This window comes from Colletotrichum aenigma, assembly GCF_013390185.1.
Source record: "Colletotrichum aenigma strain Cg56 chromosome Unknown KSG_Cg56_contig02, whole genome shotgun sequence".
Taxonomy (NCBI): Eukaryota; Fungi; Ascomycota; class Sordariomycetes; order Glomerellales; family Glomerellaceae; genus Colletotrichum; species Colletotrichum aenigma.
Window position 1 is genome coordinate 6,409,923 of NW_023500908.1, and position 24,527 is coordinate 6,434,449.

Sequence of the window (24,527 nt, forward strand, 5' to 3'; positions counted from 1 at the left end):
AATCCCGAATCGCAAACCGTGCGTGCCGCAACCTTAGCCGCCGACGCCGAGGATGCCGTGATGCGTTCGACCGGCATCAATAGCATGTAACCCTAAGCGGGTTGGTTACCCTGCCAAAACGGTGGCCATCAAGCCCAGAGCCGGGGGGCTGGGACAGACAGCAAGGTCAGGGAGAGAACGAAGGGGCAGAACTTCAGAAGGCACAGACTCGGGAACCAAACATCATGGAGAAGCGTTCAATCTTATATGTAGTAACAAGCGAAGAAGCTAGCAGACGGTAAATACCAATGACCATTTAACAAACGCGGACCGCAAACCCGAAACGATCGGTTCTACAAAATGAAGAGAGAGCGAGAGAGGGAAAAACCTCGAATCCAGATGGGCCGACACGCCAAATGAGGTCCACACCCCCCGGTCTTGGCGGACCTATGGCGGCATTACCATGTCGCAGTCGTATCTTTTTTGCCAGCGGCTTCAGCGGTAGGTCGATTCAGAGTCTCCCGAGATATTGCGGCTATCCACATTAATCCACCTGGCGTGAACTATAAATGATGAAGAGACCCAGGGAACTGGGAAGATGGCGTGTCCAAGGAGGATTTCGGATCGGCAATCTGGCGCCGTTGTTTCATGATTTCATTCATCATCAGGCCCTTTCGTCTTCGACTTTCGAGTCTCTGAACTTCTGTCGTCGTCGTCATCTTTCACCCTCCCGCAAAGCATCATGGCTGTCCAAACCCTTAGCCCGACGTCCTCCATCGCGAGGTTGCCTACGTCGGCCATCTCCAAGGTCAAGGACGCCTTGTCTCTCGCCCACCTCATCACCGAGAGCAACATCAAGGCTTATGTCCTGCCCGTCGTCCTATTCGCCATGCTGAGCTTGGCGTCCGGGGGCGTCACCGTCAAGTCCCCCAGCTGGGCTGACGTCGCGGCGTCTTTCCCGAGGGCCCTGCTCTACATCTGGCTCTACGTCTTCCACTTCGACCTCAGCAACCAGAAGGACCCGGAGTCCGTCGAAGAAGATAAGATCAACAAGCCATGGCGCGCTATCCCCTCCGGCCGTCTCAGCATCGAGGACGCCCAGAAGTGGTACGTCGTCGCCACCGTCCTCCTCCTTGTCGCTAGCATCGCCCTCGGCGGTTTCCCCGAGGCCCTGGCCTTCATGGCCGAGACCTGGGTCTACGACTACGTCGGCGCTAGCTCCTGGTGGGGCAAGAACATTATCAATGCTCTCTTCTACTCGACCGGCCAGCTCGGCGCCACCCGCGTCGCCTCCCACTCCAACAACATGGCCCGCGCCGGCTACGAGTGGTGCGCCCTGCTCGGTCTTAACACCCTCACCACCGTCCAGATCCAGGACTTCAGAGACATTAAGGGCGACGGAGCTCGCGGACGCCGCACCCTGCCCCTCGCCATGGGAGACGTCCCGTGCCGCTTCCTCACCGCCTTCTTCATCGTCTTCTGGTCCATGGCCCTGTGCGCGTACTGGCAGTGCACCCCCCTTGAGTACATCATGCCGGTCATGATGGGCGGATACGTCTCGTTCCGCCTGCTCTTCGACCACTCTACCAAGGCTGACCGCATGACCTTCCACATCTACACTCTGGGATGGTTGCCGATCCTCTATTCTATTCCTTTTGTCAGCAAGTTGGGTTTCCTTAGATTTGGAGCATTGAACTAGACGGATAGACAAAGCGCTAGAGTTACATGCATTTGTTTCCTTGTGTGTAAATAGACGACGAACATGATACCTTGAATATATCTCAGAATACAACTAAAGCAGTATGGATCCTACACATCCGGACGCGCTTGATCCTTACTGTAACATTGATTGACAGCCTTCTTCACGTTTCCTATTTTGCGCTAGTTTCCTGCTCTATTCTTTATTGTTCGGTTGTGCTTGAAGCGGTCGCAGCAAAATCCTTCTGATAGTTCTTGGCAAGGGCCGCAGGGTATATGTGAACGTAATGCTCGTCGTCCCTTAGTGCCAACCAAGCACTAAGATGTGCGCAATCAGTAACCCTCAAAATTTCAGGAGTCTTAACCGGTGCCGCAGTTCGACTTCGTTTCTTTCTGTCTATGCGAATCTTGAACCGAACCATGCCATTTTGGTTAATGGTCCTAAAGAAAATTCCAAGAAACTGAGGACGCACTGAAATGGCGCTTTTTGAGACTTGGTATTAGATCATTCGCGCTTGGGCAACTCGTTCACCACCCAAGCCTCACCACCCAAGCCTCAAAAGTCCTCAGAGTCAGACCTCATCAAGCATCTTGTTTTCGAACTCAACATCCTTAGTAACAAACAAACATAACAAGGGCTCTTCTGGTAGTATACAAAAACGTAAATTACGTTATCAGAAGTAACAGTACTCATGATGTTGTCGATGTTAGAACCTAACTTTAGGTCTGAATTGGCAATGGGACTTACCTAGGGAACTATGGATGCTTTCGTCCACACATGAACACGTGTCTAACTTGATCAGATGATAAGTCTGCCTGTCTTGAACGATGGACCAATTATCTTTCTGCCGCCAGTGACTTGCATGCCCGAACTTATCCAAGCGTAAGCCGGCCGCCTCGTTTCAATAAAGGTGCAAAAAGGGCGCCAGTTCGTCTCCGTATTGGCCAGTCATTGGGGCTTATCGAACGCTGCAAGCTGACACTCCATGCTCCCAGTACCAAACACGGACCACCAACAAGAGGATCTGGCCTGCCTGGGGCCAATTCTCAGATCTGACTGCATTACGCTATTTCAAGACCAAGCCATTTGGGGCCAATTTACCAAGCCCTCCAAATCGGCGTGAGTGCGATGTCCCCCAATGCATGAATAGCTCGTCCCCCGCGCGCGCACTCGTTCTCGGCTGAAGCCAGTCTCGATACTTCAAAGACGAAATAATCGCCGTTCTTTGCTTTTGAGGAAGCTTTCTCCCGGAAAAGCAGCAGGCTCTCAGCGCCCTGCAGATCTCTCGTGGCAACGTTGAACGGCGGGGGTCTTGGTACCCCGCGCTTGTCACATTCCGCCCAGTCAAGAACCCGACTTGCAAACCCCTGCCTCTCCCACACACTTCTACGAAAGCCCCGATCTTTGTTTTAACTTTGATTTCCATTTCAATCATTCACTATGTCCAACCATACCTGTAAAGCTTCCCGAGAATGTGCTATTGCAAGCCACATTCTCGGTCGACCGCGCAGCCACCCTTGCAAGCGATGACCTTTCGACAAAGGAACAATTGACGAGTGTTGATATCGTGTCTTCATCGATTGCAAGTACGCAGCGGAACAACGAGTCAGAACTTTCGTCATTTCTGGCGGATGATTGGTCCATTTCGAGATGCTTGGATGTCTTGGGAAATGATCTAGAGATGCCGACTTTTCCCACAACACCCGCATCGCCGTTATTTCACTACTCTCAATTCACGCCCGCGGCCGCAGAATGCTTTGATAGATGGAGGCAGGAAATGAGCATGATCACTACAGTTGCGCCGTCTGACGACAGCTCAGGTCAGCACGAGCTCCTGCTATCGTCGAGTACTTCGCTAGCACCCATCAGACCACAGTATGTTTCAAGGACACCACGCCCAGCTCTGGTTCCAGAAGTCAACCACAAGCAGAGATATGCATGCAAAATGGGTTGCACCCGGTCTTTTGCTAGCCCGAAAGATCTCCGGCGACATTATCGTTCGAAGGCTCATACCGAAGAAGCAACCAAGTCATACGATTGTCGATGTGATTACTCAACCCCTCGCAAGGATCATTATCGAAGACACCTGAGCAACATATCCCGGGGAAAGACTTGCGCGTACCGCAGGCCCAACTTCCGGTGTATTTGTGAGAAAGGGGGTGCAGAAAGCAACCATCTAAAGCAGATCCAACATGTCAATATATGCCAAGCAGGACGAGGTGTGGCGGGTAGGCCAAAGAAGATTAGGGGGTAGGGCTTAATTGGTTTCAAGTTGATCTAGTAGTATTTTTCCGCAGTTCTCTCGCAGACGTTTGATAAATTACAACACAATTTCCCCTCGCCCGGACCATACTCAGCTTACAAGGAAGACATCTTGTGTGTATTGTGTCTTCAGCTCACACGTATCGAAGGCATGGAGTGCTCGCTACTATACTTTCTTCCTGATGTTGAAATTCGTGATTTCTCCTGCTGTCTAGGTTTGAAAATCAGCAACACCTAATGTAGTCGCGCAGGTTTGACAGGGTTCATGGTAGTCCTCGTCCTGTGCCAATCAATGTTGCCGACGGGCGCCAATCGGCTTGACCAGACAAAAAGACCAGGGAAATTGAATGCGCGTGCGGGGTAAGAAGCATCCGGTTCCTTCTGAATAAAGCTTGTGATCTGCAAAGCTGATGTGGTCCCCAAACCTTGATCTACAGGACGAACTGGCGCACAGAACGGACCAGAAGCTCCACTGTGCGTACTCATTGTCTTCAAAATAGACCTTCACTCAATTTATCAGGTGAGATACGACTCTTGCGTTACCCAGAATTCCCAGATGAGCCGTTCTTGTTGCTGAATGTTTGCTAAAAGTCATCTGAGAATGATGTGTGAGGGTGTGCTTATTGAAGGAACTCAGCGAGCGACTTTACCTATGATCGATGAAATCGAACACCGAGACTATGGGTCTTTCCGGCAGCCTTCCGGCAGATGTGAGAGCAGATCACCCGGTGATCCAAGAATCTTGGCCGCGCAATTCAAATCCCGTCCTTATTCGGGGGCCGTGGGAACTATAAGCCATTTCTGCAACAACCTGGAACAGGAAACTGGAGAACAACATCGAGTTATGGGGACCGGAAGAATACAAGTTGATTAGTCGAACTCTATGATTGCCCGCATATACTTTAACTAAATGAAAGCTTGTTGGATAAATGCGCTAGACAACAGATCTAGGTCTTTTTCTACAGCGACTATATCAAACCTTAGCGTCCGGCGCCTAGAGTTTTACAGTTCCCACATTCGGATGTTTTTGTATTGGTGGTTGAAAGACGAGTATTCGTATCGAGGCTATGCCAACGTCGTGTAAGGAGAGTCAATTGATGTGCAGATGTCAAGTAAAACACTCTGGCATGGAAGCGATTTGACTAGGGCGCATCTCCGGTAATATTAGGGCGCGCCAATGTCCGGCGGCGACTTACATATTTGTCTGGAACATCGCCGGCGGCTGTTCGCTCTTACTTGCATGGGATCAGTCCTATGCGCGCGGAGTATACGCAGGCATTTGGAAACTGCCGTAATGCTGTATCATCGGCTAAATCGACGTGGAGGTCAATCGCAACTACAGCCTTCAGGTCCACGATAGGCGGTCAAAATTAATCTACGAAGGTTTTTGAACATGAATCATTTCCTTCAGCTAGGCATGTTCTGCCGCAATTGAGATTGCAATGAATCGTATCCAATGGTGACGCGTCGTTGCAAAGGACCATGAAATCTATAAATCTAGCCTCTTGATCACTTGTTCAGCATTGAAACGCTGCCATGTCACCCAAGCTTTTCTTTCTCATCCTTGACCCAGAGCGCACAACAAAGAGAACCCAGTTTCTTTCACCAACATAAAAATGAAGTTTATCAACGCTCTTTTCCTCTTCGCGACCATCGCTGCGGCTGTCCCGGCGGGCATTCAAAATGAGCCAGTCCCTGCAAAGCTCGAGGCCCGTCGTGGCCCAGTTGTCTCGTGTGTTGGAAAGAAGAAATTTGGAGACAGTAAGTCATCATGCGATCTATTCAGATATCTCGGAGCAATTCTGGTCCATGTTTTACTCGTTACTAACGTGAGCGCGAATCACAGCCTGCAGACAGAACGGCGAATGCTGCTCGGGCTATTGCTCTCCTGTTGGAGCTTGCGGAGTGAACTAGGATACGTGCAGGACTTGTACAAACCTATGTGCCAGTCATAAGTCAAACACTGGACGTGGCATGGCAATGATCTTCCCAAGCTGTATTTTATTGTGAGACCGTTCTGGTCTATGAAGCATCTACTCGTCTAGAATGAGACGAATTGCATGTTTTTGAATTAAATCAATGAATGTCTTGCCCAACTCCAGCTCGCGCGATGAATCCCGAAAAGCCATATCCGTCACAAAGTTTCCATGAGTCAGTGATCAAAAATGCGGAGGATTTAATCTCTCTCCCACCGGCGTTCATGCCTTGAATCTCTCAGGCGCACGCTCCTCGGCGCCGTCCTGCGGGACGGCCTTCGCCTTGCCTCGGCCTGGCGCCGACTCGAACTTGTCCTTCCACTTCGCCTCCGCGTTGAACATGGACAGACACTGCATGGCAGAAGGCTTGCCGTAGTCCGGATCAGCACCGCCATCCAAGAGGACCTATTCCGAATTCGTCAGCCGTCAAGCTCCGGTATCCGTGGCACCAACATTTCTTTGATGCGTCACGATGGGTGAATCCCAGGCAATCGCCCCGACGTTCTCACTTACCTCAATCACTGCATCTAAGCCTTTGAAGACGGCACCCGCGATAGGGCTCTGACGCTTGTCGTTCAACCTGTTAGGGTCCGCTCCATGTTGAATCAGGAGCTTCACCGTGTCTGCGTGACCGTAGTATGCCGCCAACATCAACTGGAACGCATGTTAGCTACCGCCATCCGTGCTTTCCATGTGCCGAAGCCCCCGGCAGTGAAGCTGCAAACTGCCGAGCATGGCGTTCGGGGAAGCTCACCAAGGTGTCTCCCTTCTCATTCGTCAAGTTGGGCGGAAGCCCGTCCTCGAGAGCCTCCTTCAGCACCGTCTTGTTGCCCTCCCGCGCAGCATTGTACATGCTGGCGGCCAACTTGATGGCCTCCAGCGACGGCGAGAACGCCGTGGCCGACGTCAGACTTGATCCGCTCATGATGATGTATGAAAACGAATTGCGTGCTTTCCTTTCGTAGGGCTGAGACTCAGCGATGCCAACAACGGTAGTGGTTCCCCCGCGATTGAAGGTGCCGAACCAACGTGAAGGGCGGAGTCGTCAGGTCAGCAACGTGCGCTATTCGGTGAAGTCGGGGCGAATCTTCGAGAAATCATTAGTAATCTGAGACATGATTGGCTCGGGGTTTTGGGGGGCCTTCACCGCTAGCATCAAAGTCCGGCGTTTCCGTGCCACGTCTCATTTACTCTCACCGATTTTGTGGCTGGCTGCGATCGCTGGTATGTCGAGCTTTTGCGACTGAAAATGGAAGAAAAAGAGATGTGGCTTTGAGAAATTGCTAAAACCGCGATTTTGGTTTTTATTAGCTCTGTAGCTCTTACCCAAAAGTTGCTGCTTTCTATCTCGGCCTACCTACCTTCCTCCAATCTCACAAACACATTCTGGATGCGGTATTGACATCTCGGAGAGCAAAGCTTTCAATACAATAGTGACTGTTAAGGTTGCTTGCATAATAGTTCTTGTCGGATGTCTGACGCCTCTTTCTGACGTTTTCGAGCGGCTTGCTACAGCCAGGTCACGATACATCCTCAGCAACAGATTCACAAACCCTACAGTTATGAAGAAGTTCGAGCAGCGATACAAGTGGGGAAAACACTTTCTTAGATGCATGGCGAGCTCTTGGATGTGGGATATCGTGGTTGTTTTATAACGAGTCGCTATGGACGGCTTGCCTGAGGAGATGCGCAGTGACAGAGTTAAAAGGACTGCGCCAATGGCCTTGCGGAATGTGTCTTGGGTGACCATGACATCAACTGTCGATTGAAGTTTCTAGAAGGGAAGGGAGCGAGTCTAAGAGTTTAGCCCTTCAAGAGGAATATGTCTTTGGCTCTCCAAGCTTCACACTATTTCTGAACCTAATTCGAACAAAAAGGCAGGCAAGTGCTACACTTTTACTAATGATAGAAATTCGTAGTTTGGACTTATGATCATAAATATCTGCTGACATGTTTTGTCCCGTTGGAACAGGTCAGGCAGAAAACTTTGCTTGGCCGACAATATGCCAGTGGCGATCAGATCCACCAACGTCATGTTGAAATGCAGGATGTAAGACCAATATTACTGAAATCTTGAGAGAGGTCGATCCGAAATCAGCAAGAAGTTTAGACTGGAAACTGACCCCAAGTATGAGGTGAATGGCAGTCAAAATAATAATTGGCCCCACGCTCTCACAATGCCACATTTACCGGCCCCAGCAAAAATTGGCCCCAAATAACATGATCCCAAACAAGCCCAGTCCATTGATACCTCGGTTTGGGGCCAAATACATTCTGGAGCATAAAGATCGGAAATGCTCCAGAGTTTTGAGCAGTTGCTCAATTACAAACAGATAACAACCATCACGCCATTAAACCAAGCCTAGCCAGAGCATCATCGAGACAAGCCTGATAATAGCCAGGTTAGTGTCCAGCTCCAGTCTTCGACTCTGGTGCGTACTAACATGCGCCTCAGAATGCAAGCAAACCAGCAGAATACGAACGCCTGCTTAGAAAAGGGAGTCCAAGAGCCGAAGAAGTCGTCATTAAGCCACCCGATGGATCGTTGGCTCGACCAATCTGCTAAGGCGGAACCATGGAACGGGCTCATACATATGCGCAAAGATCATACACACCTGCCGTATAGAAGGCCTGACGATGCCAAAACCTGGAGCCAGGCAGCCAACCCGAGCTCAAGCGGTTCTACCTTGAAGTCCTGAAGCCTCACTAGCCGGTCTGTCTTTAAGTTTAAACAGCAGGGCTAGGCGAACTTGTGGAGATGGGTCGCATGGGTCGCGAGAGAGGCGAACAGAGTTTTCAACCCGCCCTATAAAGAACTTGTTTAGAAATGTGCACTATCCATTAACTTGTCTCAACCATGTTCAAGACTATGTTGAAAACCCCAGGGTCCAGACTGAGACACGACCACTTGTAACAGTCTTACGCATACGCCATCAACCATCATGCCAGCCAACAATAACTTGAAGAAGGTCTTCATTGGTACGCGTTTGTCCGTCCCAGACGTTTACAATCTCTGGGGCTACAGAGGACAAACGCCAGAGGAAGCTAAAAGGCGCCTTTCCTGGTCATTTGTCCGGACCGAGATAGGCCGCGCAAAGTACTATGGACACTATGTCGAGGGTGTGAATAACAGAGAGTTCAACGTCATTCGCGGTTACTTCGAGGGAACTCTTCGCATGCGCCCATCTCGGATCAACGTCGAACTCCAGTGTCCAAAAGGACCCGTACACAGACGCAGAAATGTCGTTAGTTGGGTGCGGATGGATTCCCCTAGGCTGCAGCCTCAGCCAGGAGCACCGCAACAGACGGCCATGCCACAGAATCATGCACCAAACATGAATACTCCTGTCCCTCAGCCTTCGGGAACAGTGCCGCAACAAGTACCCATGCCGCAGATTCCTCACTCGAACATGGATACCCCCAATCATCTGCCTTTGAGAACACGCCCCAACCAAATGCCTGCATTGCAGAATACGCAATTGAATGGGATGTCGGGATCCGGCGGTTCGAGCCCACCCAACTATCAGCCTCTGTCGCCTCTGTATCCCGAATTGGGAAATCTCGACTCTGATCCGCCCTTAAATGGACCTGACTTCGGTTCTTCTACTTGAGTCGATTGTCGGCTGAAGGATGGGCTATCGCACCAGAGTGATGGAGACGTGAGTTAAATACACCTGTAAGGCTCAACCCAGTATCTCGGCAGGAAGGTTAACTGACGAGATTGGACAGAAAAGATTGTACATAAGGGAAGAGACAGGAAGGGTTCGACAGGTTCGACAGGTTCGACAGGAGGTGATCCAACGAGTCAATAGCAAGGATCACACCCGGGACAGTGTAGTAGTTTATTTCGATGGAATGGTCCAGGTCCTGACTAGAACACAGTGCAGTAGTATATTTCAATGTAGGATATAGTGCAGTAGTTATTTCAATGGAACAGTCAAGGTCCTGAAAGACCGAAACTCTACAGGTTCTATGAGACCAAACTTCTCCCAAGCCGCCTCAGTGTAGTACGTTGGTGTTTGCGGACCAAAGCCGATGCTAAAGACTTGGTCTACGTTTGCTTTGACTGAGTTGAACAGGGTTGTTGTCACTTCATCTCTCAGTGTGTTGTTGCCTGTAATGATGAAAGGCGAAATATCAGCAACGGGGTCTGTCGGGTCAACCGGCGCAAGCTGCTTCCCATTGACCCAAGCTCTCAAGGTATTCAATACGGTTCCAAAGTTGATGGTCACGGCTGCCTGGTCGTCGAAAACCCATTCAAAACTGGTGGAGTATGTGCCGACCCCGCTAAGGTGCTCAATGCCGGAGATGTTTGTCCAAAGCCTCAGACTGTCCAACTGACCAACATCAATAGTAGTAACTTCGCCTTCCAAGGTGTCATTGTCGGTGGAAGGGCCGTATGAGTCCACGATAAGATGCCAAGGGCTCAGACTAACGACAGCTTGAGATGGGCTGGCCGCAGGAGGGAGAGTAATCTGGGTTCCGTTACTCAATTTCAGCCATGCCTCGTCAGATCCATGGAGCCATATGTCAAGGTTTTTCGACGACAAACTGTGGATCGATTCGACGTTTGGTGAGTATTCAATGACGAAGGGGTTGTTTTCATTGGATACCGAGAGTTCAAGTATGAGCGTTTGGCGTGCTTTCAGCCCGACCCTCGTCGCGATGCCTGTAGAGGTGCTCCGGTACACAGCCAGAGCGGCTCTCTTTCCAGTCCAAGCGTCGAGAATGGATGGGGCTGTATTTGGGCGCGCGGAAAGCGAGATGTCAAAAGTGCCATCTTCGCCGGTGTTGTATAGATAGACGTAATCGCTCTGGGATGAGGTGTCTGATGTCCAAAACGTGTAGAGATTGGACGCATTAGAGTTTCCATGTGTATTGGCACGCGGCAGAACGCCGTCGGCAATGAGCAGAGACGGAGAAAATGCCTCCATGCTAACAAAACGAACAGAATCGTAGGTCAGGACTTCGTCCATGCTGGACGATACTTCTTCCTGACCGTTGAACCCGATGGTGACATTCGGAAGAGTTCCTACGATGTAGATCGGCAGACCACTTTGAGCGAAGCCGACAAGTGCCGAAGATGCATTTGGCGTGATTTGTGACTGGCTGTAAATTATCAAGGCTGTGTATCCGGGTCCCTCTGGCGCAAGAACTCCATCGACAACTTTGGCGTGGTCAGACACGAGGTTACTGGGGCCCAGATACTCAAACGTGTATCCTGTGAACTGTCAGTGAACAGTACTTCTACAGAGAGCTTGATCTTACCAAATTCATTCAGATCGCTCTTGTTGTACACACTAACGCCAAACTTGAATGGAACCTCAAAGTAATAGAAAGCAAGATCAACTTTTGGAACGCCTCGCCGCATGATCATTGAATTCCTTGCAGAATATATCATGAGGTCGTTGAAATGTCTCCAAGCCGGCTGTCGAGGACCCCACATATCCGAATGTTCGTACTGGAAGGGAGTGTAGCCCGGCCATGTTGTCCCAGGGTACGGCCCACTATATGCGTAGCCATGTAGAACGACGTTGTTGACACCGGCAGCGAATGAACCATCAAGGAGGGCTTTTAGATTGGGGATGGTCTGCTTGTAGGTACTTCCAAGAACTGCTCCGAGCTCAGTTGAGATGACGTTGCGGCCAGCTAGATGAGCTGCTCCGGTGAATTGACGGTACTCGTTGATGCTTTCGGAGAAACCCAAAGACTCCAATTCTTGGACTTGGACATGAGCTACTGCTTGAATCTGGACAACTTCATGTCAGCATACGACCTTTTGCAACAGGAAAAGAAGGCAAAATTAAGAACAAGCCCTTACCATATCGACAGGCATATTGTATGCGGGCTGCGTGGAGAGCTTCAAGCCTTTGGTCGAGGCCCAGGTGTTGTAGTGCTCCAAATACTCCAGATAGCCCTGACCAAGGGCAGACTTGTAGTCTTGCACGTAAGGCCCGCCATCAGTAGCGTATTCGCCCAGAGTGTAAGTGACATTGTACGGCGGCAGGTACCCACCCCATGCGTTTGTGGCATGAAAGAGAATGGGGAGGTACTTGGTGATGCTGTAACCATTCAAGGACTCAAAACGAGAGGCTAGATCATCGGTCCACGGCAAAGCAGCCTGCATCTCCATACTGTCTTCTCAGACTAGATACGAGTCAGCATTGGGCTTGAGGCCAGCAAGGAGTTACGAACCGTATTCGCCAGCCTCCTTGACGAGGGAAGCTACCTTATCATCTGATAGGATGTGTTGGTCCCAGAAGTCTGTCATCTTTTTGGCCCCTCGAAACTCCAGTGATCAACTATCCAAGAGCCGTTACCCAGGGCCGTCGTAGCATGCGGGATGGAGACACAGCTTCTCTGGTTTGTGTAACGCTCGTAGATACCGAAAACGATCCAGGTCCAATCTCCTTCCGAGGGAATCCACGAGAGCGTGCCCTGATTGGTGACGTTGGTCAGGTCAACCAACGTATCCTCCTCGAGAATAGACATGTAGAAGTATTCCGCTAAGTGGACTTCGGTGACGATCTTCCCGGCCACGACCGCCACAAGGTTGTTGGCGCCCCACGGCTCTGGTGTATTCATGAAGCCGGTGAGCATGTTGTACTGTACGTCAGGCGTTGGCACTGACCCTGAGGAGAGCTTCCCCGACGTAACCGTAATATTCCCATACACGAGCTCCTTGGCGAGGCCCACGGTCTCGACCACAGAGGGAATACCGGCACCTTGATTAGCACCAAGGGTTAGATCAAGTTTCAGACCATGGACTGCAGTTGCATTCAAAGCCGCCGCCAGTACCCCTGTGAAAGCTTCTGTGCCGAATCCGTAAATTGACCAGTCAGTCAATGCCGGGCCCAAATCGTAGTTGTAGAACGGGAGGAACTCGAGGCCTCCAGCTCCAACTTCAGCAAGATGGTTGACATCGTCAATGGCAGACTGACGAGGAACTGAGGCATCAGGGAGCCTACCAAAGGTAAGAAGCGTTTCTGAAAAATGAGACCGAAAAGGTACATACCAGTATCGGAACTTTGGGCGGAACTCTGTGGAAGGGTTATCGAATTCGGACAGTAAAGCTAAAGAGAGGGGTAGATATGGCATAGAGGTGGCGAGCACCAACATAAGCAGCCGATGCATGGCCTTTTCAATGGATCAAGTCAAGCTGAATGACTCCGCAAAGAAGTTGGTGAAGAATGCAACAGACGATCGATGGCAAGTGCAGGACATTGTGACAAGATTACGTGCATCCAGAATTTCCCGGGCTTTATATACTGAAGAGGGCATAGATATCACCATAGACTCGGGAGAGAAAACCCCGAGTCATTGCAATAGACCTGATCTATCTTCATTTCTTTGGGGGCGCGATCTTGCTGTGTATTAGGAATGGTCAAACCCGGGGTAACTCGGCAGTCGGGGTTCCTTGCAGTATAGCTCATGCAACTTACGCATTTTTGAGGTAATAAAGTGTCACTTGATGTCGTATTCGGTGCGAATGAGCACGAAGTTCGTACCATGGCCCAGGATTTCGGTGAGGGATCGGCCTCGGGGAGATGTCAAGCGAGGCTTTCTCCAGAGACCAGGGACGAGGAGGTCACACTGATCTGACTTGGACCAATGGAAACGCGAAAGGGAGTGAATCGAAGAACCTGAAAGCTTCTGTTTCTTATCAGATGAGTTGAATTGACAACATGGGCCGGTGATTTTGGCCGCGCATAATGCGGGGAGCCCCCGTCTCTCTTCGTAGTCAATACGACGGATGGCACGTCGATACGCGTATGCAGGTGAAGATCCGAATGGTAAGGCAGAGGAAAAGGTCCGGTCGGAATCAGACGGGACGAAAGGCTTGCAAGCATCGTGGTTGGTTGATTATTGCCAGGAAAGGCAGATGCGGACTCATGACACATCTTGCTTCAATCTATTGTTTGTGTCCCAGATCTAAGAGATGGATTATCTCCGGGGTGAGGCGACTTGATCGCGCGGCAAGTGCTTGTCATGGGAACAGTCCATAACTTCAGTCACTTGATTCAGCAATACAACGCCGCAGTGCGTAGCCATAGCTTCTATCATGACCGATAAGTCCTTGAAGCTGGTTTCATATAATGATGGTTTTTTCACTTGCTTGAAGATAGTAGTTGAATATTGTGAAAACACTCTCGGAGAAGATTGAACGCATGCAAGTGAGGATCTGATCATTGGTTTAATAAGTCAAATAAGTTCCAATACCCACAATTACCACGTTATCCTGCAGTGTGGAGACCAAAGTGCAATCATCTACAATTTATAGAGACAACAACCACCTATGTACTGTAGCTTGACAAGATATCATAGGGACCTGACTATTAAAGCAAATGGTTGTTTTCGCGAGGATTGATACAACTACAGCTTCAACGCGTAGCTTAGAGGCTGTGGGAATGTGTCCGTTGTAGGTGGAGGTCACTGATGGCGGATGTAAAACATTGCAAGAGGGACAGTGACTTGATACTATGGAAAAAAGGGGATGGAATTGTACGAGTCTAGAAGATCGCCGTGGCTTAATCTCAATGTTTTGGGAAATGTTGATACTCGCATTATCGTGTAGGTGTAAGCAAGCAGAGCGCGAAGAGTAGAAAAAGCCGAAGAATGGTCTCAGCTTATTCTTCTGCTGATCGCCAGCGACCCCTCCTCGTGTTAACCCGAAAAGAATTTTGCCAGCAAGGGGCGGTAAGCTAGGGCGATAAAGTCTGCCGGCTTTTCATTAAGCATATATCAAGTGCGAGGGAGCGAATGAGCCTAAAGAAGCCCGGGGTGATGGCCCCATATGCAACGCTGACATGCTACTGAAATTCTCTCCTCTAGGGGAAGATCGCCATCTAAGTGGAGGGGATGGCATCTTCAGTACGACCCCAGGGGGTTCATCGCTCACGAAAGATGAAGGCACGGCGGAAACTATTGTCAATAAATAGTCACAGCTATCCCCCAGAACTTTACTCAAGCTTTTCCTCAGCATCGCAGAAACATCAATCATGACGACCAGGACGATGAAACTGCCAGCTGTCTTCCTTCTGGGAATTGCAGGGATCATTTCCGCTGAGGGGCGCTGCAAAGTCTACCCTGGCGACAACGCCTGGCCCTCTGATGAGGCATGGGCAGAATTGAATGGCAGGGTGGGTAATCGCCTGCTCAAACCCCGTCCTCAAGCTGCAGCATGTTATCCCGGATTGGAGTACGATGCGGCTCGGTGTGCGACCATGTCTGCAAACTGGACCAATTCGTACACCCACCTTGATGACCCCATCGAGATGTTCTCGCCCGTTTACCAAGGTCTGACGTGCCTGCCCCCGAACATCTATGACTCTGGAAACTGCACAATGGGCGGCTTCCCTTGGTATGTCATCAATGCGTCCACGCCCGAGCACATTCAGGAGGGAGTAAAGTTCGCCAAAGAGATGGGTATTCGACTCGTGGTAAAGAACACGGGACATGATTTCTCAGGAAAGTCGGGCGGAGGCCAGTCTTTGAGCATCTGGACGCATTACTTGAAAGACGTGGAGTACATTCCAGAGATAGTCGATGAGGTGGAGGGGTACTCCGGTCCAGCGTTCAAGTGCGGCACAGGCGTGCAAGCCTTTGAGATCTATCGGATCGCCCATGAGCACGGAAAGGTTGTCGTGGGAGGAGAAGGGCAGGTAAGTTTCTACACTGCGATCAAGAACTTTGAAGCTTAGACGCTGACGCCTTCATTGCAGACTGTTGGCGTGATGGGAGGGTACATCCAGGGGGGTGGTCATTCTCCCCTAAGCTCCATCTACGGCACCGGTGCAGACCAAGCTCTTGCCTTTGAGGTCGTAACTGCCGATGGCAGTTTTATTACCGCAGATCACACGCAAAATTCGGACTTGTTTTGGGCACTCCGTGGAGGTGGCGGCTCAACCTTTGGAATTGCCACGTCCGTCACGGTCAAGGCGTTTCCTGATGTTCCGACGACAGCAGCGGGATTCAAGTTCTCAACAGCAGATGGTCTTTCGAATGATACCTTCTGGTCAGGTGTGCGAAGCTATTTCGACCATTTCATCGACAATGCCGAGAACGGAACATATTCATATTTCATTATGCTTCCAAACAACCCCAGTCCTGGGAATTTCTTGTTCCAAATGACACCCTTCTTCGCCCCCAATAAGACCGCAGAGGTTGTGGAATCTTTGCTGAACCCATGGTTCACCGAGCTTCGGGAGCTGGGGATTGACTTTGATCCCAACATTACCGAATACGCCTCTTTCTACCCTGCTTGGAAGGACTTCTTCCCGCTAGAAGTCGTCGAGAAGGTTAATGTGCAGAGCGGCTCTCGTCTTTTCCCAAGAAAGAATTTCGAGTCGGAAGATCTGAGACAAGCGACCTTCGACGCCATACGGACGTCTCTGGAAGCAAACCACGTCTTCGTGGGATTTAACATTAAAGCTACGAGTCCGGATAATCCAGACAACGCGGTGAACCCTGCCTGGCGGGAAAACATTTTGTTCGCTCTCCAGTCAGTGCGGTGGTCTGTGAATGCCACTGCCGATCAAATCTTGGAAGCGAGAAATGGGTTTACCTTCGGAGATATGCAGCGTTGGAGAGATGTCTCCCCAGGTGCTGGCTCTTACCTGGCGGAGTCAGATCGCATGGAGCCAAACTTTCAGCAATCTTTCTACGGTGACGAGAAATACCCTCGCTTGCTTGAGCTGAAAAAGAAATGGGATCCTGAAGATGTGTTTTATGCTGCAACTGCAGTGGGCAGCGAGTTTTGGACAATTAAGACTGCCGATGGATTGCCTCATGAGAATGGAAGACTGTGTCGTGTTGAGGAGTAGTTAGGCATGGGCTTGAAGACATGGTCTTTGGGTCAAACTCTCGCGGGCTAGGGGGCGTTAGGGGAACTGGTGGATGGGGGTGTACCTACATGAATGCAAAGTTCAATTTTATAGACAAGGCACAGTGATGGCTGAACTGAACGGAGATGGACTATTATAAGAGTCCAAGTCGACTCGCTGCACACAACACTCGAGCTTTGCTACCTGCATCCCAAGAAGTTTGCTTTTTCGACTTTCGTTCACCGGGTAAGGCGTGTGGGAAGCAAACTACCGATTGTAGTCTTTCAGTTGGATCTATGCACTAACACAGACGTTCGAGTCGAAGAAGAATCAACCGACGACATGGAGTCCATTGTCGAGAATGTGACTTCGACAGCCCTTAACCATACCGGCGGCATGGAGTCCATCGTCGAGAATATTACTTCGATCGCCAAGAGCATCACTTCGAAAGCCTCCAACTACACCCACGATGAAGTGCAACGGATGTTAATGGGACAACATGCCGCAAATATGTCACAAAGGTCATATAGGCTGCCTACCGCGACAAATTACACAGGCTGGCATGCTTGGGTTTGGCCAGCATTAGTCTACCTCGTTGGTTTGACGTGCGGTGTCGTAGCCGTCAATTGCAAGGAGAAGTACCGCTTACCCTCTGTGCTCGCCTTCTGCGCCACAGGCATCGAGATTTTGCGATACATCAGCGGAATCAACATGAACTATGCCGTGAAGGACACTTTACTCAAGGGCATCATCATCCAATGCATGGGCGCGGTAGTCATGGTTCTTCGCGAAGGATTCGTTCTCACCGAGGAGCAGAAGAGACTCCCATGGCCTCAGCGTGCCCGCGCCACTTATAAGATTGCATGGAACGGACGTTTTATCAATACCGCTCGGCAAGCCCCTGTATACCATCTCATAAAAGACCAAGACAAGGAAAGACAGGTCCCATCGGCTGTAATCGAGAAGAGAAAGGAACTGGCCGAAAGAAAAGCCCAGAAGGCCACCACCGAGAACGGCAAAAAAGACAACGAGGTTGTCCCAGTCACCGATACGGCGAACAAGCAAGTCGCCGTAGAGCTTTGGAAGAGATTCAGCACTCACGCCTTGAAGATATGGAGAAATCATCGTCTTCGGTGGATGTTGGAAATGGTATGTCGAATACTCCTCATCATCATTGTAGACAACGCCAAGGACATTGTCATCGACAGATATCTCGGCTTCGTCTGGACGGATATAGAGGACCACAAGTCGGCAATAATCCGTCGCTTCCTTAGGGGGGACCATATCGAGCCCCGCGAGTTTTGGGTTCGTGTCTACTTCGCCTTCGAATCTATGTGGGCAGCCTACAACTGGTACAACCGAGCTCACTTGTTGTGCGCTTTATTCTTTGTCGGCCTTGGAATCGACGAACCCGAGGAATGGCCCCCTATGTTCGGAGACATCCGCCAAGCATGGAACATCCGCCGGTTTTGGAGCAAGTACTTTGACCGCCTCATTTACCGCACTGTCTGCGGCACTGGAGAGATGATGATGCAGGCCGTCGGGCTCGGCAGGGGTCCCTTCATGGGCAAGAAGCGCTGGCTGCTGAACTGCCTTGTTTTTACCATCAGCGGTTTCTTCCACGCTTACACGGATTATCTGGCCGGTATTACGTGCGGCTTTTGGTGGGAGGTCTTCGCGTGGGTGGCGAACTTCGTTATCATCGCCTTCGAGACGTTGTTCCTGCACTATCTCCAAACGTATTGCCCAAGGGTATATCACGCGCTGAGCGGGAAAATTGGAAAGACCATCGGATTCGTCTGGGGCTTTTCTTGGGTCTGGTGGGTCACCCCGAAGAGCCAGTTTGTGACGCTCCGGTGCATTCCCTAGGTTTGATCAAGGGCAAAGAACGGATCGACGGACGTCAGTCATCTTGCGGAGGAGGTTGGGTTCAGTGCGGGACATTGAGTTATTGACGTTTCATGTTGTGTACAAAATCAGAGATTACCGAATGAATGATGCACGAGCGGCTCATTCGTGCTTTCATGGGTGATCTTGGTCAAACTTGTGATTGCCATGGCAAACCGCCGCGGAGAAATTGTGGATGCTTTGGCTGACGCATACCACAATTTCTCCACGGGGAAAATTCATTGATAGAATCTGAGAAGACTACAAGTATATAGTCTGAACACATTACTAGAGCCTTTTGGAAATGCCAAAGCCCTTGCTGCAAGAGCTGCTTGATCGGTCTGAACCGAATTGACCGCTCGACTGTCAGTCAGTATGTCGGGAGCTCTGATCAACGTGCCACGTACCATTATGAATCTTACCCTCGAGGAGAAGATAAACTTCTCGCGGGCAAAGACACCTGGACGACACATGCGATTGACCGCCTCAAAATTCCAAGTACCACAGTATGGCGCCACCAGTAATATGTGGGCATTGCTGACCTTTTCAGACCTCCGACGGGCCACATGGCGTTCGAGGAACGGCTTTCTTCAATGGAGTACGTGGGATTCTACCTGAAGCTTTCATCGTCGCTGACCTATCAAGCCTCCGGGGTGTCTGTTGCCTTCAGCCACGGCCATGGGCGCTACCTTTGACACCGAACTGATGCATTCCGTGGGCGAGATGCTCGCAGCTGAAGCCAAAGAGAAGGGCTGTCATGTTATCCTCGCCCCTACTGTCTGTCTACAAAGGTCTCCGCTCATCGGTCGTAGCTTTGAAGCTTTCGCTGAGGACCCATTCCTGAGCGGCACCTTGGCGTCTGCATACATCAGCGGCGTGCAGACAAACGGTGTGGGGATTAGCATCAAGCACTATGCCGCCCATGACCAGTCTACTATGTCTATTGAAGACTCAATCAGAGTTTCGGAGCGAACGATGCGTGAGATGCATCTCCTACCCTTCCAGATTACCGTCAAAAACGCGAACCCGTGGTGCTTCATGACGGCGTACCATAGGATTAACGGTACTCATGCGAGCGAGGATCCATGGCTCTGGGGGACATCCTTCGCAAGGAGTGGGGATGGGATGGACTTATCATGAGTGACTGGTTCGGGACGTACAGCACCTCTGAGGCTGTGAATGCCGGGCTTGATCTTGAGATGCCCGGGCCAGCAAGGTGGAGGGACGAATTGCTCATGTGGGCTGTCTTGTGCCCCAAGGTCAAGGAGGCAACCATTGGTGCGCGAGTCCGAAGCTTGTTGAACCTGATCAACAGGGTTCAGCCCGCATTGAAGCATCGGCGCGACGAGGGTACGCAAGGTGATACTGAAGAGAAGCGGCAGGTCTGCAGGAAAGTTGCGAGCAACTCGATAGTTCTTTTGAAGAACGAACGGTCCGTGCTGCCTCTCAATCCGTCTTCCGAACAGACCTTTGGTCTAATTGGACCTGCTGTTCGGTTGCCTGCTGTAAGTGGTGGTGGATCAGCGGACTTGGTACCGTACTATGTCAGTACACCGTTGGATGCTATTGTCGACATCGTGGGGGAGGGAAGAGTGAAGACAGCTATAGGATGCCATGGTAAGTGATGCCAGCTTGAGGTATCATGCTTATGCTAATCGATCGCAGGCCATCTCTTCACCCCTCTTCTGTCGTCCAATGTGACTGTTCCTGGTACAAATCAGCGTGGTTACATCCTTGATTGGTTTGAAGAGAACTTTGAAGAAAACCCAGATGCAACGCCTCTGTACACTACAACGACGACGCAGGCGCAGATGTACTTCGCCGACAGTCTTCCAAAGGGCGTCCCCAGCGCGTATTGGCTGCGTGTGAAGACGTGCTTGACTGCCACAAAGACGGCAAAAGTCCAATTCGGACTTTGCGTTATCGGAAAGGGAAAACTCGATGTCGACGGAAAGCAGGTGATCGATCTTTTCACCAGCCAACCCAAGAAGACAATGCATACACCTATGTTCAACCAAGCAAGCATGGAACTGACTGCGGACGTTGAAGTTGAGGTCGGAAAGACTTATGAAGTCTGCGTGGTGCTTCGAAACGAAGCCGCCATTCCTGGGGTGGGTGCTCTCAGTGCAGGTGGATTGAGGATTGGCTGCTGTGAGAGGATTGATAAGGAGCAGGCTTTGGATGAAGCTATGAGACTGGCAAAGTCCGTCGACATACCCATCTTGATAGCTGGACTAAACGCGGACTATGAGAGTGAGGACGTTGATCGGAAGTCTCTTGACTTGCCGCCGGGGATCGATGAATTGATTGAGCGGGTTGTTGCGGCAAACCCCAGCACTGTAAGTGTGTTAATCTCCGCGACTGTGGACTCGATCCCTAACGTGGTATTCGCAGATTATTGTAACTCAGTCCGGATGTCCCATAGCTATGCCCTGGATCGAAAAAGTTGCAACTCTTGTACACGCCTGGTTTGGCGGCCAGGAGACAGGAAATGCCATGGCCGACGTTCTGTTTGGTAAGGTCAGCCCCAGCGGCCGTCTGTCGGTGACCTTTCCAAAACGTATTGAGGACACGCCAGCTTTCTTGACATTTGGAAAGGGCCAGAGGGAGATCATGTACGGCGAGGGCGTTTTCATCGGTTACCGATACTATGAGAAGGTCAAGACGAGCCCGCTTTTCTACTTCGGTCATGGCTTGTCATATACAACTTTCGAATATTCCAACCTGCAGGTGCCGAAGAGGGTACGGTTTGATAATGGCAGTGCGATGTCATTTGAGGTTACCATTGACGTGCGCAATGCTGGACTTCGAGATGGCTCAGAGACCGTTCAAATATACATTCAAGACATCGAGACGACGTTTGACCGTCCTCAGAAAGAGTTGAAGGGCTTTACTAAAGTCTGGGTTGCGAAAGGAGAGATCTTCACTACCAAGGTGACTCTTGACAAGTATGCTTTGTCATATTGGAACGAAGAGTTGGAGCAGTGGCTGGCTGAGAAGGGCACATTTCGTGTCATCATTTCCAAGAGTGCCGACCCCGAAGACGAAGCGCTGAGCGCTGAAATTGAACTTGAGGAAGACTTTAGGTGGCAAGGTCTTTGATAGAGGAATTCCAAGCAATTCATCACTTTTCACGATGAACCCCTTAAAAGTGACGGGGACTCTGAGTGTATCTAAGTCTTATTTTCATAACAGTCGACATCCCGCGATGGTGGTGTTAGTTGCATAAAGTTCGTAAATGCACTTAGACCGTAGCTCGCATGAACAAATCCCGCCCGTTGTGGTGACATATTCTCCGACCTTCAACTCCGAATACCCCCGCTTTGAATTTCTCCGCGGCGAAATTGCTACACCTACTCGCATCCATCACCAGCGTCGCAATGCCCGTACCGAGTTCTACACTGTCTAAAAGAGCGTGTGATGCATGTCGGCAACGAAAGATGAAAGTAAGTTTGTTTCACTCGCCCGCTTCATAGACCTGAGCACGCCTCAGTTGAGACCCGATCGTTGCTTATTCCTGACATGCGATAGTGCGATGCAACTCAGCCATGCGCAAACTGCAGCATATCAAATTTAGACTGCACCTTCAAGGTGATCCCTCGAAAGAGAGGCCCGAAGACGCCTCGTGCAAAGGCCCAAGAACCGCCGCCTAGCAGGCAGAGGACCTCTCGTTCACCGCAGACAAGAAGCGGTGACAATGGCAGACCTCAAGTTACATCAACAACTCATTGCGAGCCAGTCGGTACAGCTACTTCTGTCTACTCAATGATAGACTCAGCAACTCCACCTTCAAGAATACGAGGCGACCTCTTCTCAGCAATATTTGGATTACTGCCATCACCAACTATAAGACAAGTCGTCGACGAGTGCATCTCTCTCTATGTACTGCATATGTTCCCAGTGTGCCCAATTTGCCATGTTCCGACTCATCGAACCATGGCTGCTGCTTACTTCCCAATTCCTGGATCCGCGTCATATGTTGATGACATTGTATTCGATGAGGGTGCCGACAAAGAAAGGGTTGCTGTCACGAGACCATTCACTCTACTCACTGCATTGTGCGCCGCCGTTGCTTCTATCTATCCAGACTCAATCTTGGCATACCGCTATCTGGCTGCGACACCTTTTCTACAGGCATCAAGGAGAATGATTAAGGTGTATGAAGATTACGATACACAATATCCCGATTCGAGCTCTTTGGCTATTCGCCTTTTCCAGTCGGCAGCACTCCAACATTCAGCTGGCAAGACGCCCTTGGCGTGGCATGTTCTAAGCCAAGGCGGTCTGCTGGCTCAACATATTCGACTTCACGACGAGCATGTTCTGTCAAAGTGCGAGCCTTTGGAATCCACGCTTCTAAGAAACAATTTCTGGATGCTCTATGTTTGCGACAAAGCTGCCATTTCTCTGGCAAATCGGCACGTCACCTTGCACGAGCCCTTATTCGACTCAACCATGACCATTCAGGAAAGCGACCCGGCGAGAGTTCCTCTGCTTGATCCGAGCATGAGGAATGTGCCGGATTCGTTTGAGGACACCCTTATGGTGGGCTTCCACTTGATCCAACGCTGCTGGGCATCAGCCGGTCGTCTACTTCTGGCAATCAGATCGAAGAGACAAAACACCCCTCTCAACAGCTCGACAGCAGAAACGACATCAGACACTGAGAAGGAAGCAATGACCAACATGTACATCGAAGTCATGAGTCTTTTAGACGACTTGCCTCCTTGGCTTAACTCGCCTGACACAGTCAATCTGGACGCTCAGTATGATGTTGCTTTCCAACGATCTTGTTTCTGGACGCAGAAGTCTCGGCTTGTTGCCATGTTTCATGGCGTTAGGATCATGATACTTCGGCAATGCATCGAGCATGGCCTGATGAGTCTCATTGGTCTCAATGATGATCCATTGACACTGGCTATGGAGCAGATCAATATTGCCAGGGACGTCGTGCATAGTCTGACGAGTGTCCCTTTTCAGTACATTCAAACCAATGGAGAGCCTGGCGTGAGTGTGTTGCAGTGTCAACCTCAGGCATATGACAAGCTAACATGATCCTTCAAGATTGAACTCATGCGCGTCGTGGGAAGCATTCTGCTGGAGCTTACGCAAAACGTCGAAAATGATGTTGTTCGAGGCCGAGCCAGCTCTTTGCTATCCTCACTCTTGGACATTCTCGCAAGGCTTGATTCCAAGGCATCGGAAGAATTGCTCGGCCAGCAAACATGAGCCCAGAGCCCAGATCGTATCAATCACCGCATAAAGATCTGTGGTGCGAGCGACTTTCTCCGTCCTCCCCCGCATTTCTACCTGAGCGCTTGCAAACCTCGCCTGACGCCGTCAGCATTCTGCATGCCGCCCAATGCTATCGCGTGCATTAAGCATGGCGCTAATGGGAAACGGTTCGTCAGTCGCCACCAACGGCATCCATCGCGGGTTCCTCCGATTCCAGCAACAGACCACGAGGACTTGACTGTCAGCTTGTTTCTGTCATAAATCATCATTGATATCATGATAAATATGCGATCTGCAAAGCTACCCGCAGGACTATCCAGACCATGGGTAGCATCTGCTGCCAGGGCGTTGAAGCCAAGTTCGTTTCTGCCTCATTTTGGGCTAGCTGTAAGTCCTGCATGCCAACCCACTCTACCCCAACTTTTGATGACATTCAGTCGCCTAATGCGACATTCGCGATATAACGACTGGCCCAACGCCACGCGAAGCTTGGCTGCAAAGTCCAGATTCTGTGATAAGGCCGCCCTAATAGGCCGTTAGGTTCACGCGCCGCCGGTAGCTGCATGCGACATCGCCCGGCTCGAACCGCCATTTCCCGATGACTTTCCTGCCGACAACGGCTGTTGCGATCACTCTTCAACGCCTCGTCATTTGAACCCCTCCTCA

General features: G+C 50.6%; 8 protein-coding genes across 8 annotated transcripts; 6 read left to right on the top strand and 2 right to left on the bottom strand.

The window, feature by feature from the left end:
• Positions 1–721: 721 nt before the first annotated feature.
• CGCA056_v003740 (Fumagillin beta-trans-bergamotene synthase) lies at positions 722–1,678 on the top strand (the record flags this gene model as incomplete). The annotated part of the gene is made up of 1 exon (XM_037318997.1): positions 722–1,678. The coding sequence occupies one exon, from the start codon at positions 722–724 to the stop codon at positions 1,676–1,678; it is 957 nt and encodes a 318-aa protein (XP_037183317.1).
• A 4,460-nt stretch (positions 1,679–6,138) lies between these two features.
• CGCA056_v003741 (putative ankyrin repeat protein) lies at positions 6,139–6,841 on the bottom strand (the record flags this gene model as incomplete). The annotated part of the gene is made up of 3 exons (XM_037318998.1): positions 6,139–6,321; positions 6,430–6,570; positions 6,671–6,841. 3 exons carry the CDS (start codon positions 6,839–6,841, stop codon positions 6,139–6,141), a joined length of 495 nt encoding a protein of 164 aa, XP_037183316.1.
• Positions 6,842–7,919: 1,078 nt separating this feature from the next.
• Positions 7,920–8,615, top strand: CGCA056_v003742 (uncharacterized protein; the record flags this gene model as incomplete). Its single annotated transcript, XM_037318999.1, has 3 exons — positions 7,920–7,966; positions 8,283–8,318; positions 8,372–8,615. 3 exons carry the CDS (start codon positions 7,920–7,922, stop codon positions 8,613–8,615), a joined length of 327 nt encoding a protein of 108 aa, XP_037183319.1.
• A 1,221-nt stretch (positions 8,616–9,836) lies between these two features.
• CGCA056_v003743 (uncharacterized protein) lies at positions 9,837–13,050 on the bottom strand (the record flags this gene model as incomplete). Its single annotated transcript, XM_037319000.1, has 6 exons — positions 9,837–11,137; positions 11,185–11,665; positions 11,738–12,054; positions 12,112–12,180; positions 12,237–12,880; positions 12,932–13,050. The coding sequence occupies 6 exons, from the start codon at positions 13,048–13,050 to the stop codon at positions 9,837–9,839; spliced, it is 2,931 nt and encodes a 976-aa protein (XP_037183318.1).
• Positions 13,051–15,140: 2,090 nt separating this feature from the next.
• Positions 15,141–16,739, top strand: ZEB1-8 (FAD-linked oxidoreductase ZEB1; the record flags this gene model as incomplete). The annotated part of the gene is made up of 2 exons (XM_037319001.1): positions 15,141–15,578; positions 15,639–16,739. The coding sequence occupies 2 exons, from the start codon at positions 15,141–15,143 to the stop codon at positions 16,737–16,739; spliced, it is 1,539 nt and encodes a 512-aa protein (XP_037183321.1).
• A 342-nt stretch (positions 16,740–17,081) lies between these two features.
• ataH-0 (Acetyltransferase ataH) lies at positions 17,082–18,608 on the top strand (the record flags this gene model as incomplete). The annotated part of the gene is made up of 1 exon (XM_037319002.1): positions 17,082–18,608. One exon carries the CDS (start codon positions 17,082–17,084, stop codon positions 18,606–18,608), a length of 1,527 nt encoding a protein of 508 aa, XP_037183320.1.
• Positions 18,609–19,001: 393 nt separating this feature from the next.
• Positions 19,002–21,728, top strand: bglI-3 (putative beta-glucosidase I; the record flags this gene model as incomplete). Its single annotated transcript, XM_037319003.1, has 6 exons — positions 19,002–19,124; positions 19,177–19,224; positions 19,272–19,605; positions 19,707–20,243; positions 20,292–20,965; positions 21,021–21,728. The coding sequence occupies 6 exons, from the start codon at positions 19,002–19,004 to the stop codon at positions 21,726–21,728; spliced, it is 2,424 nt and encodes an 807-aa protein (XP_037183323.1).
• Positions 21,729–22,562: 834 nt separating this feature from the next.
• Positions 22,563–23,855, top strand: CGCA056_v003747 (uncharacterized protein; the record flags this gene model as incomplete). The annotated part of the gene is made up of 2 exons (XM_037319004.1): positions 22,563–23,633; positions 23,691–23,855. The coding sequence occupies 2 exons, from the start codon at positions 22,563–22,565 to the stop codon at positions 23,853–23,855; spliced, it is 1,236 nt and encodes a 411-aa protein (XP_037183322.1).
• Positions 23,856–24,527: the final 672 nt, after the last annotated feature.